We start from the raw sequence: 14,540 nt of genomic DNA on the forward strand, positions 1-14,540 counted from the left end.
CCTTTGAACATGTAATCAACATATAAATTATTGAGATATTTCACTATATATATATAGCCTTTAAAATGCAGTGTGTATTTTGTACTTCCAGCATATCTCAATTTGGACTAGCCTCATTTCAAGTGCTTAGTAGACACACACTGGCTAGTGGCTATTCCACTGGATCGCACAGATGCAAGGGACAGATACTCCTAGGTGTGCATAAGGACTTAGCAAGGCAGTTGCAGGCCACTTTTCATTCTTCACTGGCTGCTAATACTGTGAGTTGACCCCTGTAGTTATATATGCTGGTGTCATTAGATATGCTGGTTGGAGAACAAGTAGCACCCAATTCTGAATTAGGGAAGGCAGGAAGTTCAAGGGACAGGAAAAGTAACGCAGGTGTGGCTGGGTGGTGTGATCCTGTTTCTAGTGAATGGAAGTTCAGATGGTACTTCTATTCCAAAGACAATAAAGTGCTGCAAGTAAACTGTGACTGTATCTCCATCCTGTCCCCGTGAGGTTACATATTTATACTCCTCATGAGAAAAAACTGAGGCACCAAGATTATCATCAGGATAGGAAAAAGAATATCAAGTCGAGAAGAATGAGGACTAGAAACTAGATACACCTGCATTCTGTTTATTACCTCTAGTTCAGTGACTACTAATTATCGACAGCAATTTCAGTAATATTTTGTTTTCTACACATTTCCCAGGTGTGTATGTCCATTTTGTCAGTGGGAATTGGATGAAGAGAGCCTGCTGGATCATTGTATTACTCATCACAGATCAGAAAGGAGAACCGTGGTGAGGATTTGTGTTACTATGCATTTCTGCAATGCTTAAACTCAGTATACACTAGAAAATCCATTTAGTGGGCTTCTATTTATAGATATATCATAACAAATAATTTATGTCAAGGTTATGGTGATTCTATGTTAACAAGATATGAAAGTGTTGAGTTGAAACTGATGAATTACCAATGTGAAAATCACTCTTCCGTTTATGAAATTAGACAACATTCTCTCTTACAGATAATCGTAAGCATAATCAACTAAGTAGATCCAAAATGCATAGTTAAGCGGGGAGGGTGTAGCTCAGTGGTAGAGTGCTTGCATAGCTCTACCTGGGGTCAATCCCTAGTACTTCCATTAAAAAATAAAACCAAACAAAAAAACAGCATAAAACCTTTCTGCAAAATGCACAGTTAAGATCTAACTTTAAGATGCTAACTGTGGTCACATCCTCAGTTAAACACATTTTTTGATAATGCAAATAAGGTTATGATGAGAATACACTAGAAATGAAAAGTAGAAGTCATTCATCTTTTTTAATTAATCTGTTGTTTTATTTCATGGTTTGAATTTTCATCCACATTAAACACACATATTGCTTATCATTTCCTAGATCCATTATGAATGCTACCTTTTTTCTTTTCAACTTGGCATTTTAGTTCTACTGTGCCGTGTGACTTACAATTTTCATTTTTGTGTAGTTGATGAGTGGTGTATCATTGTTAACTTAGCCATTTTACTGTTTTCGAACATGGATTATTGCCGATTTGGGGGATTTGAATTGACATTCTTGTACGTTTAAACTTTTTCTTCTATAGGATTTTTTTCCTAAGAGGAAGTTCCTTAGATCGATATTTCTGGGACTGAGAGTGCCAATTTTCATTAACTCCTGAAATGCATTCTGGAAAGTTTGAGTTGACTTGTATTTGTGTCGGCAGTTCAGAAGTAAATCACTTTCACCTTAACTTGACCATGATTGGGTACATTTATTTTACAATTACCTAGGCCTAGAGGGGAGGGGACAGCTCAGTGGTAGAGCACATGCTTAACATGCACAAGGTCCTGGGTTCAACCCGTCGTACCTCCGTTAAAATAAATAAACCTAATTACCTCCTCCCCCCCCCCAAATTACCCAAGCCTAACAGATGTAGAATGATACCTTGAAGATTATTTTGAATTTTATTTTAGTTGTATGTTATATGTGTGTACATGTGTGTATGTATATATGTGTGTGTGGGCTTTATATATATGAGTTTTGGGGGGTTTTTTATTTGAGTTTTAAGGGGTTGTTTTTCATAAAAATCTTTTAGAAAGTGGATGAGATTGAAATGTAAGTAATCTTTAAGCAGATGGAGCAAGCAGCCTTAAGAAGATAGAGGATTGATAGATAGTCCTCACAATCCAGTGAGATAGATATAATTATTGTCCCCATTTTGCAGACGAGAAATGGAGGCTCAGAGAAGTAAGTCTTACAGCTGGTCAGTAAGCAGACCTATCATTTGAACCTAATAGTCTAGCTGCAGGGCATAAACATCTGTGCTCTACCAGCAAGTTAAGGAGAAAAGCCCCAGAGTGCCGGCAAAAGTATTTGTTACTCAACCTGATGGCCCTAGAGGTTTGGTTCTTGGAATGGCTAGATGGGAGCTTGGTATGTCTGGGAGAAGCAGGGGAGATTGTCAAGGGCTTTTCCTGCTCAGGGTGCTCTGGGGGAGGAACTGGACTCAGGTGTTTTATGACAGGTACCTGGAGAACTAGAGGAAGTTTGAAGAAAGCATTAGGATGGCATAATAATGACTACCATTTACTGAGCTCTTTGCCGTCTCCTAGCAACCCTAGGAAGGATGATAAAGGAGGTGTTAGTGACACAGCCTGAGCCCTGACCAGTAGTGCCCGGGGTGCTGCTCTGGCTGGAGGAACTCTGGGCACTCTGGACCATGGGCTGCATCATAGCAGCAATCCAGGGCTTTGGTACTGTGTACCTACTCCTGCAGAAATCCAGTCCACGTGCTGCTCAGGTTGCCATCAGACTGAAGGTGGCCCTTGGATGCTGAGTCTTCAAGGATTTAGAGGTCATAGAAGTCATTAAAGAGCCGGCATAAGGACAGAAATAAGCCAGGAATAGTGAGATCAGATTGCCCATGGAATTTGCTTTGGAGGAGATACGCTTTGAAAACCCCATGAACCTCTTTGCCTCTGTTTCATTGTTTATAAAATGGGGGTGATGATACTGATGATGCCTTTTTCACAGGGTGGCAGTAAATGAGTCAGGTGGTGACGGTGTGTTACTACCACTTCCGGAACTATATAAAATCAAGACTAAAGATTTCTCAGAAGAAGCCATGTACTCTCACAGTTGAGGAACCCAAGCTGGGAGGGGTGGGGGCAGTGAAGTGTTAAAATTTTACTGTAAGACCAGGATGCTGTCATGGCCTTGAGGCAGGAGAGAAGCAGATTGTTCAGAAAAGCCACAGTTCTGTGATACACTAGAGCTGTCTGAAGGTGTCACTGGAACAGAAGACCTTCAGGTTTCCTGTGTTAGTGTTTGCCTAAGTGTAGAAGCTGAAGACACACGTCACTGAAGAATCTAGTGCCGCTGGAAGTCAGGGTAAACACTGTGGTCATGAAAAGGTTGGGGGTAGTACTGTAACAGGGCTGGGGTTCATGTGTTTACAGATCCCCAGTGAGGACACGTGGGCGAAAACAGCCTGGGGGGAGATCTTGGAGGATGGCTGATTCTGGATTGGTGTGGAAGTTAACAAGGAATTTTTGCTTCAAAGGACTGCGCTGGGTTTGTCTGCAGATAAGATCAGTGACATCATCTGACTAACAACGTGTAAGAAATTTCTTGGCAGTTAGAGATTTGGGCAAATGATTCTGCCTTCCAGATATAATTAGATAATTCAGAGATCAAACCGCAAGCGACTAATCTTTTCTTTCTGAGTTGCTCAAGCCTGGGGTAGTAGGTTAAGAACATCAAGACATTTTGATTTTTCTCATATGCAGCCTTAAGAAGTCAACAGTTCATCGACTATACTTCAATAAAAAATAAAAATTAAAAAGAAGACACCAGCTCCTTTTTGTCACACAGTAATTCTGCCATGTTTTATTTTTTGAAAAATGGTATCTATGGAATATTGAACTCAAAAGAGGCAAATGACACAAACAGCATGCTTCAGATTGAGTTATGAGTCCACTTTTGAGAGAAATTCAGTATTTTATCTTGTCAAGGGAAGATGTTTCAGCAAGAGCCACACTTTCTGGCTCTTCTCTCTGCCCAGTGTTTTCTTTCACTGATTACCTCTTATTTATCTTGTAGAGCTCAGTTTAAATCTTCCTTTCTCAGTTCCCTGACATGCAAATTAATTTCAGCTCTTGCTTTTCTCCCCTCTTTTTTTCTCAGTTATCAGGATTCATCAATTGTGTATGTAGTTTGTGTCTGTCTCTCTGTCCAAATTATTATGAAGCCATGGAACTTAATTTCTTTGTTCACCACTGCATGCCCAGCCCTTGGCAGAGAACCTAGCACAGAGTAGGACATAGTGCCTTTTCATATGTTGAATGTAGCCCTTGCTGTGCTGCATTGGAAGTATCTGCTTGAGTGATAAGAATAGTGGCCAAGGACTGAGCTTCAAAATGTTAAATGACATGTTATTCTAAATCTACCAAGAGCCCTGCAAAACAGATAATTCACCTTTTACAGGTGAAGATTAATGAATTGCCAAGGTTAAGTTAGTGAGAGGCTGGGATAAAACTGAAAACTATTTTCCAGCCACTGGGAACACATGGGTTAACAAGACACATGTAGTTTCTTCCTGCAGGGAGCCCCAGTTACTCAAAGACAGGGATCAAATAGTAGTAAATACATGGCATTTGTTTGTTTTGGTTTTTTGGTGGGAGAGGTAATTAGGTTTATGTATTTATATATTTATTTCATTGGATGTACTGGGGATTGAATCCAGGAGAAAAAATAGAATTTTTAAAAAAAACATACGTTAAGATATAATAAAGCAGTATACGTAAAAAGAGTCATTTATATTAGCCATTTGAGAAATGCAAATTAGAACCATGATTAAGATGCCACTACACGCCTATCAGAATGAATAAAATAAAAAATGCTGACAGTACCAAACGCTGGCAAGAATGTGGATAATTTACACATTGCTTGTGGGAATGTAAAATGATACAGCCATTCTGGAAAAGTTTGGAAAAAGAATATGAAAACAAACGTATCTGTACATATGCATGACTGGGACATTATGCTGTACACCAGAAATTCACACATTGTAACTGACTATACTTCAATTAAAAAAAAGAAAATAGTTTGGCAGATTTTTTACAAAGTTAACCATAATACTAACCATATGACCCAGCAATCACACTCCTGGAAAGTTATCCTAAAGAAATGAAAACATGCTTATGCAGAACAAACTCTACACAAATGTTCATTGCAGCTGTATTTGTAACAGCCCAAAACAACAAATGACCTTCAGAGGTAAGTGGATGAACTGTGGTACACCCATGCCACGCGACACTACTCAGCAATGAAAAGGACAGCACTCTTGACAACAACAATGTGGATGAATCCCAAGGTCATTATGCTCAGTGGAAAAAGCCAATCTGAAAAATTCTCTAGCCAGTGGTTGCCAGGGTTCAGAAGGGAAGATTTAAAGGTTAGCACAAGGGAGTTCTTTGCAGTGAGAGAACAGTTCTGTATCTTGATTGTGCTGATGGTTATATGAATTTATACAAGTTATGAAATTTCATAGGACTACACCCCCCCCCCCCCCCGAAAATGAGTTCACGTGAAAACTGGTGAAATCTAAGTCAGGTGTTCTCTAGTGAATTGCCAACTTCCTGGTTTCGATAATGTACCATAGTTACATAAGAAGTTACCATTTGGGGAAGCTGGGTGATGGCGACATGGCACTTCTCTGGTATTCTTTTTGCAATTCTTTGTGAGTTATACATGTTTCAAAATGGGAAAGTTTTCTTAGAGACCCATTAATGGCTATTAAATTAGGAAAATATGTGTAAATACTAATGCTTGATGCTGGTGTGTTATAATCTATTTTACTGGTGGCAATATTAAATTATAGAGCAAGATATATTATGGACCATAAATGTTCATAACTTTGATCTTTGAATCCATTTATGGTCATTTATCCTAAGAAAATAATCCCCCCAAAGTAAACAATATGGATAATGTAATGTGTAATAACAAAATATCCACATACCAAGAAAAACGTGTTTCAAGAGGCAGGTAACCAATTGAGTTATGGTCCATCTACTGACTCTAATCTTGTTTAAATAATAAATTGATAAATATGAAAAAATAGCTATGCTCTTAAAAAATGCATATGAAGAAATAAATGCAGTTTTTTTATGTTGCTTTAATATTTATGCAATTCTAAAATGTAATACCAAGGTATGGCTAATAGATTCATAAAATTAAAATTCACTTTGTTGAATGGTTATTTAATTTTCTAATTCTACTACTAATGATTATTTAAAACTCTTTCTTGTTTATTTCTAGTTCTGTCCACTTTGCCGTTTAATACCTAATGAGAATCCAAGCGGCTTCAATGGCAGCTTAATAAGACATTTGCAAGTCAGTCACACTCTGTTTTACGACGATTTCATAGTAAGTATATTTTCTTACTTTTACATTATATTTTTATGCTGTGTTAAGCTTACCTTTCTTAATCCACGCAAATAAGATTACAGAGGAAACATATATGTATAGCTGAAATGTTAAGTATTAGCATTAAGTAGGAAACTGTAAAAACATGGTGTTTTATAAATTGACTATTAATGGTAATCTGCCTTAGACAAAATTATTTTCTTTGTAATGTAATTAGCCATTTGTATAAAGACCCAGCTTTTACTTTCAAATTATTTTAATTTCTACTGTAGTGCCTCCCTATATATAGTTAAATTTTTATGAGGTTAAAATCTTATATAGCTGAGAAGAAATCATACCAGTAATGAAATGGCTCAGAGAATTTGCGTTCCTTTTATAATACGTTGGATGACTAATGACAGATACCACATCATCAGTGTAGTGAGGCACATGGGCTCCATTTTTCATTTAAATTCTATAAAACTCATGTTTATTGGACTTTTTAAAACTTAAAAAAATTTTAAACAGATATAAAAGTAGACAGAATAATATGACTGAACACCTGTATACCCATCAGGGGGTACCCATCAATAACTTCGAATTCATGGCCAATCTCATTATGTTAAGAATTTTTTTAAGATGAAAGAAAAGTCTGATATGGTATATGATATGAGTCGTTCTAATACTTATGACTGTGTTTCCCATTATCAGAAATGATAGTAACAAGCAAAAGATTAACACAGCCTGTTCTACTTTGGTCCCTGCATTGCCATTGCCGCGTGAGGGGAATATGTTGTCCCCTGAGTCCCTCTCAGCGAACGGGTATTGCCTGTTATGGAGGGAAAATCACTCATATCCGTGTTCCGAAATAGTACATTCGATTGTTACTTTTATCTCAGTATGTGAAATGTTAAGGGTTAAATTTGAATTTGCATATAATTTTGACTGTTTTCTTCTTATGCAATTTCAAAATGGAATTTAATAACTGTTGAGGATTGTCATTTGACAATCTTCTGCATGCATTCTGATCTGCCCACCCAGATTACCCAGATTCAACACAAGGAACTTGGGTTCTGACCTGGGTTTCAGTAGGAGCTCTGTGACCTTGGGCATGGTGTTTAACTTTGGAGCTTCTGTTTGATCATTTGTTAAGTGATGAGAGCATGAACAGCTTCCAAAAGCTTGCACTAGGAATAAATGAGATAACCCACGTAGAGAGCTGTGCATCTGGAGATGGGGAGAGAGTAAATGGGAGTATCAGGACCACAGGAAGAATTGAACAGATGGCACTAGAGGCTTCATATGCTCTAGTCTGTTTCTCAGATAATCTCTTTTCTGGCCACTGAAGCCCACAAGCCCCCAGCAGAGCCTCATTCTGGTCTACGTGTTCTCATTTCTTGTAACGCCTAGAGGTTCCTCTCTAGCTTGCCTCCATAAGATGTTCTAAAAGCCAGGTTGATTCCATATCTGTTCTGGCTCTTCATCTCCATTCATTCTTCTCAAGATCTTTCAGAATATGATCCAGGATTGGTCAGGAAGAAGCCACTTGGATGGGAATACTTTCCACCCACTCAAAACCGTATTATCGGATGTGGAAGGGAGGTTGAAATAGTGTTGTTTTGATTTTTTTGTTTCCTAAACTACCAAGTACCATGCTAGGCACATTATGCAAATTATCTCATTTTATTCCTTGCAGCAGCTTCTGTGAAGTGAGCACTATATCATTATCCTTACTTAGCTATGAAATAGCTGATGCTCAAAGGTTAGTAAGTTGCCTCAGAACAAACCTTGTATTGAGTCCAAATCTGGTGCTTTATGTCTTTCATTTGGATTTTATTTATTGGCTTTTATGTTTTAGAATGGACTTCCAATAATTTATTTTGTTTTTTTAGTTTATTGGCAAAGAAGAGATGAATTGCAGAGGATGGAGTTCTTAATAGTTTTTGTTTTATTTATAGAATGTGCTGACCTAAAGTTCTGAATTCCGTTTTGACTGTAGCAAGGCAAGGAGAAAGAGAGTTTTGTTTTCGACATTTTTTTTTTTTTCAGAACCAGATATTCAGTAGTACTGCTGGGACTGGTGAACCCTACGGGAATATCTTAACTTTACTCCATATTACATGTTTATGTGGAGCACAGCACTCTGACCAGGATTTGTAATGTTGGCTAAAAACTACTAGTTAGATCAGACAAAAACCTTAAAATTCCAGATCAAGACTATTTCACTGGGACAATAACTAGTTAATTGATAGGCAATAAAATGAAATAGAAAGCAAAAGTCCTGGGTTCTGTGAGTTTTTGTGGGAACTTGGACAGGTCACTAAATGCAGGGCATGACTTTGCAAAATGAGGCATTCCTCTAACTCTCATGCCCCCAGTATCTGAAAATGGTCATCTCTGACTATGTTTCTTTCTTTTTTTTTTCTGACTGTATGTTTCTAATTATTTTTCTTTATTGTAGGATTTTAATATAATTGAGGAAGCTCTTATCCAAAGGGTCTTAGACCGGTCACTTCTGGAATATGTGAATCACTCGAACACCACATAATTTTATTAAAAGGAAAAGGAAAGAGACCATACAATTGCACCATTTTCTAAGATGCTGCTTGAAGAATTGGAGGAAAACCCAGTGCTTGTTGGGCAAAAAAGGTGTACAACACAGTTGTATGTTTGTCCATATTTATCGTTATATTGCATTGTAAAACTGCTTTCATTTTGATGGTTTAGGTCCGTTTTACATTCTTGAGTTTCTTAGACACTTAACGGCATCAAGTACCCTCCGTCAGCCATTAATATATGGAAGAGAAACAGATGGCTGAGTATGTGGGTGAAGGATCTTTATTTGCAAATCGGATGACACTGTGTGTTATGCTACATAGGCTAATCTCATGGTTGGGCAAGATAATGAATTGTTGTTGTATGTGAAAAGACTGACGGTGAAACAGAGTGTGGTCATTCAAGGGAATATGAAATCTGTCCCAATGCTCTTGTTCTAATCTCTGATGGAATAACATGAATAACCTTGTATGGGAGTAGGGAAAGAAGATTTTGGAAGTTAAAGACATCCATTTAACCAAGTTGTATAACATCATACTGTAACAAAATAAATTTCATGATAGGAATGTATACTTAATTCTTTGACTTTTTTAACTATGCACAGAAGAATTTAATATTATATTTTCAAATATTTGTAGCTTATTATTTAGAAATATTCTATAATACAGGCAATTTCTTAAGAACCATCAGCTGATATTTACAGTACAAGTATTCACATCCATAATTTTTAGTGGAGAATCCTAAGGGCTTTGATTTTTTTTTAAATTTTAACCTTTAGAAAAACTATAAATACTGAAAACCAAATAGAAAATGTGTAGCTTATTACATTATTATAAGGAAACACTCTTTTAGAACTCTGCCAGCCACCTTGGATGTCCTCTGTGTGTCCTGTCACAGTTAACAACCCTCTTCCCCAACTCCACAGAAGTAACCACTACGTTGACTTCAATAGTACTCACTTCCTTGTGTTTCTTTATTATTTTATCACCCAAGTGTGTATCTCTACACACTAGATTTTAGCATCATCCATTTAAAATTATTTTATTAGATATATCTCTTACATCTCTTTTTAACTTACAGGTTTCCCCCTTCTTTCTTTTCCTTAAAATTAATCTGGTCTCACTCCCTGTATTTTGTTAATTGCATACTCATGGCACAATTCAGCATGTTCCTCTGTCCTTGATATTGACACATGGGTCCAAAGCTTTGCTCAGACTCAGGTCCAGCCTTTGGCCAGACCATAGGTCATGGTGTATTCTTTCATCAGAGGGCACAGAGCATGTCTGGTTCCCTCTTTTTGTGAGGTCAGCTGAAATCGATACTCAGTGCCTTTGAGATCCATTGATTTGTTGTAGGTTGGAGAATATGCTATCATTTCTTTTTCTTTTATAAGTTGGAACATTTTTATAAAGAGGTGTTTCCCCGCATCTACTATTTGGTTAACCAGTGGTAAAGTTCACATAGGAAAGGGGAAATAAACATTTGAATTTTCCCCTTTACTTACCAACTTTCAAGGTAATAAACTTGTTTTTTATCATCTTCTATAGATCACTTTTTTTAAGTGTTGTGAATGCATGGATTCAAACTTTTTGATAGGCTTTAATCCATTTCAAATATTACCTTATTAAAGTTAAAACTGTCCTATCTTTGGTCACTGGGAACCTCATTAAGTCGGCTTTGAGTTCTTTTGACAAGGACTATTAAAGTCTAGCTGTCTTTAATAGCTTCCTTGTGGTCTCATACGACAAGATATTTTTTCCACTTTCAACCTGTAATGTTTCCTGTCCCAGACCTGGAATCTGCCATTTCTTTAAGAAGCCTGGTTACTTTCAGTGAGAAACAGTGCTTCAAAACCATAATTGGGGCTGTTAAGTTCACAGACTAGATCGGTCATTGTTTCTAGGAGAGAGCTAAGTAAGAATCTTTTTTTTTTTTAAGGTAAAAACTTAATGAGTTTATTTTGATAGTCTAAATCAAATTGAGTATTTAGGATTTTTACCTCATCCCTACTATTACAGTTGTACCTTTTATTTTTCTGCATGAGAATCCTGGTTTTCAGGGACACAGGGCATGGCAGAATTAGAATATCCCACAATTATTCTTTTCCTTTATCTACTTTACACACGCAACAGTCTCAGAATAATAATATTAATAAACCACCACCACTATGATAACTGGAACAATTAAAATTTTTTTCATTTGTTCTCCCCAATCTTCTCTTAATTTTTTGAAGTTGTGCTTTATCAACATTTTCAGAACATATTAATAAAACATACAGTACTCTCTCCCTTTTATCCCCCATTTAGCCTTAGTTCTCCAAGTAACTGTATATTCACTGCTTGCCACCACTCCTTATTTGATGGCTCTGTTTTTTGTATCTGGCTCTTTAATGACAAATTCAGGATATAGAATAACAGTCCCATCTTGAAAGCAAGCAAAGAAGCTATGAAGACTATTGATTTCAACTCTCGGGGATAAAAGGTTATTTGGCTGTAGTTAACTTTTTAACTATAATCTTTTGTAAACTTCTTTGTTCCTTACACATAAATGTAGTCATAATCTTGTTCCCCCAAATCTTCTATAATAAATTATTCATTACTTCTTAAAAGCCTTGCTTATTGTTCTGCCATCCCCTGCAAGGTGATTAGAAAAACGTGATTAGTGAAGTTGGATGGAATCCAGAGGGCTGTATTTCCTCCCTTTTAGATGTTGGTTTCAGGCTTGCTTTTCACGGCTGCCAACAAGTAACAGCAGATTTTTAGTCTCACGACCTGTCTTCCTGCAATTTGGTTGGACCATCCAATAAAGCAAAACCTACTGGGGAGCAGGGCATAGCTCAGTGGTAAAGCGTGTGCTTAGCATGCACCAGGTCCTGGGTTCAAGCCTCTGTGCCTCCGTTAAAAAAGTACAAAAGAAAAGAAATCTATTGGACAACAAGAGCAAAAGGAGAGAAGCTTTTCAGAGGTAATTGTTAGACTGAAAATCTAGTCCCTTAAGAATAAAAGAACATGTTTCTTAGCACTAGTGCTATCCAGAAAACAAACTTTTGTAAATTCAGAGCAATACAGAAGGCATCTTTAAAATCTGTAAAACTTGAAAAAAAAACTTCAAAAACTGTATTTTAAGTGAAGGTTTAAGTCACCTGCTACTATTAACCTCAGGGCAGCAATTCTCCAGCCCATCCCTGGATTCCCTTTATGATAATTTCGCCCCCTAGAGGACAAATTAGGTGCTGGCACCTGAATCATTTTGCCTTTTGAATTGAGTTCTAAAATAGTGAAGTGCAACTACTACTCATTATTTCACTGTGCCTTTAACCTTTTATAAAAAGGAATTTATAATTCATTGTTTTCAAAAAATGAAAATCACTATTTGAAGCTGTGGACTACTAACAAAAAAATTTCGCTCATTTTCTTTATAGCGCCAACTGCCACTTTTTCAAGGCCTTATGAGGGGAAAACTGATTCACGTGTTATTCTTTAAAAGCTAAATACTTCTAATCCTACAAAAACCCACGGAGATTTTTTTCTTTTACGTATTTTTTTTCACCTAACTTTCTAAAATGTAGGTTGAAAAATTGGATTGTGAATTTACAGTAAAGATAGTTCCGGGTCAGATCTCCTAAAAGATTCGGCTCTAATAATGTTGCTTATTACTTTTACTGGGTGCTAAGTGTCTTTTGTTTTGAAGTGGGCTTACTCCAGTCATTAAATATTTAACATGTAATTACTACCTTCCAGCATTGAAGTTTTTTGAAAAGTCACTAAAAGATTCATCCTTTTATTATTCAACTGCAAAAAATAAATCTGTATAATGATCAGAAGTTAAAATGTACAATTCTTTTCCTTCTGTAAATATGTATTATTGTGAGAAATAAAGAATGGCAGGACCATTGCTTTCATTAAAATATCTACTGTGTCTGTTCTTAAATATGGATCTTGATAATTTTTTACATTAAATATATTACTTTTTATGCTCTTAAACCTAATATACTTTTTAAATTGTCATCATCCAGCAATATCTATCGTGAAAAATTTACCTTCATTTAGGCCAGCAGTTCTCAATCGGGGACAGTTCTGCCACCCAGAGGACATTTGACATAGTCACAATGTCATAACTGAGATATGGTATGGCCCAGGGATGTGGGTCAAGGCAAGGGATGCAACTCAACATTCTACAGTGAACAGAACAGCCCCTCACAACAAAGAATTAATGCTGCCCAAATGTCAGCAGTGATGAGGTTTAGAAACCCCGACTTACACCAAGGTAATGGTGAGCACCATGGAGTTACTATTGGTTCTGCTTCCCAGGGGCTCCACTGAAATGTAAAAGGCAAAATGAAGATGAATTTTGTACATCTTACTCTCTGCTAAATACGTATTAAGTTTTGGGTGGCTCTTGCTGTCATGGGTACTCCAGTTCAGAATATGCTCGAACATATGGAAGTGTTTTGGATTTTTCACAAGAAGAGGCACAGGCCAGAGCACAGGTGTTATTGGCATGACCTCTGATGACTGCTGAGTGACATCCTAAAAAATAGCAGGAACCCAGGATGGCTTGAGAAGACTTGGGTTATAGTTATTGAAGTAAATAAGGTAAAACATTAAAGAGAGACACCGATGTCTAAGATCCTTGAGGCTAAGAAATATTTAAGTTTTTATCTTACGTCTGGAGAATCATCTGGTATTTTAATCCTGCAGGCTTCAGAGAAGGTTGCTTAGGGCTAATCATTGCCCCAAAGCAGCCATTTAAAAGACCCAATGAGGGTGAAACACAGCGAAAGACTAGTCAAGACAGATGAGGGACAGCAGTACATTATATATTAGAGTTGCTGAGTTTAACTTGCTCCAGATTATACAGTGTAGTAATTTGCTACAGAGTTAACCCAGGCAACTGAGTAAAATCGGCTGGCCCAGGTAATCAGATAAAATGAGGAAAATGTTCAGTACTTATATCCACTATATATTTTTTAGTTTTATTGAAGTATGGTTGATTTACAATATTGTGTTAGTTTTAGGTGTATAGCAAAGTGATTCAGTTATACACATATATATTCTTTTTCAGGTTCTTTTCCATCAGAGTTTTTATTACAAGATACTCAATATAATTCCCTGTGCTACATAGTAAATCCTTTTTTTGTTGTTGATCTGTTTCATATATAATAGTGTTATCTGTGAATCCCATACTCTCAATTTATCTCTCCCCCAATATCCACTATATTTTGATATGCTTCTAAGCGTATTTCACTTTGTCCTTTTGATGCATTCTTAATAATGTATGCCAAGAAGGTCAAAGTCTTATATATAAAATCATACTATCCTTTCATAGTATTTCAAGGGTGTGTTCTCCAGAAATTTCAACCTTGAGGCACTGTAGTATTAAAACTACCTTAAAGAGAGAAACAATAACTTTCTAATAAGAATTTTTTTTTCATAAAGTAGTCCAACTCTTAGAAACAGAAAATAGAATGGTAGTTGTCAGGGAATAGAGGAAGGGGGAAAGAGAAGTTGTCCAAGGCATATAGACTTTCAGTTTTGCAAGATGAAAAAGTTCTGGAGACCTGCTGCATACGGTACACGTAGTTAACAC

At 36.8% G+C, this 14,540-nt stretch overlaps 1 protein-coding gene across 1 annotated transcript in view; it reads left to right on the forward strand.

Moving 5' to 3' along the window:
• The window catches only part of RNF125 (ring finger protein 125), a 32,333-nt gene extending 19,475 nt beyond the window's left edge, over positions 1-12,858 (forward strand). Inside the window, exons 4-6 of the mRNA XM_006187153.3 lie at positions 698-788; positions 6,309-6,416; positions 8,857-12,858. Of these exons, the coding sequence (XP_006187215.1) occupies positions 698-788; positions 6,309-6,416; positions 8,857-8,943 (286 nt within the window). The 3' untranslated portion in view covers positions 8,944-12,858. The remainder of the gene's footprint in view (positions 1-697; positions 789-6,308; positions 6,417-8,856) is intronic.
• The last annotated feature ends 1,682 nt before the right edge of the window (positions 12,859-14,540 follow it).

This window comes from Camelus ferus, chromosome 24, assembly GCF_009834535.1.
Source record: "Camelus ferus isolate YT-003-E chromosome 24, BCGSAC_Cfer_1.0, whole genome shotgun sequence".
NCBI lineage: Eukaryota > Metazoa > Chordata > Mammalia > Artiodactyla > Camelidae > Camelus > Camelus ferus.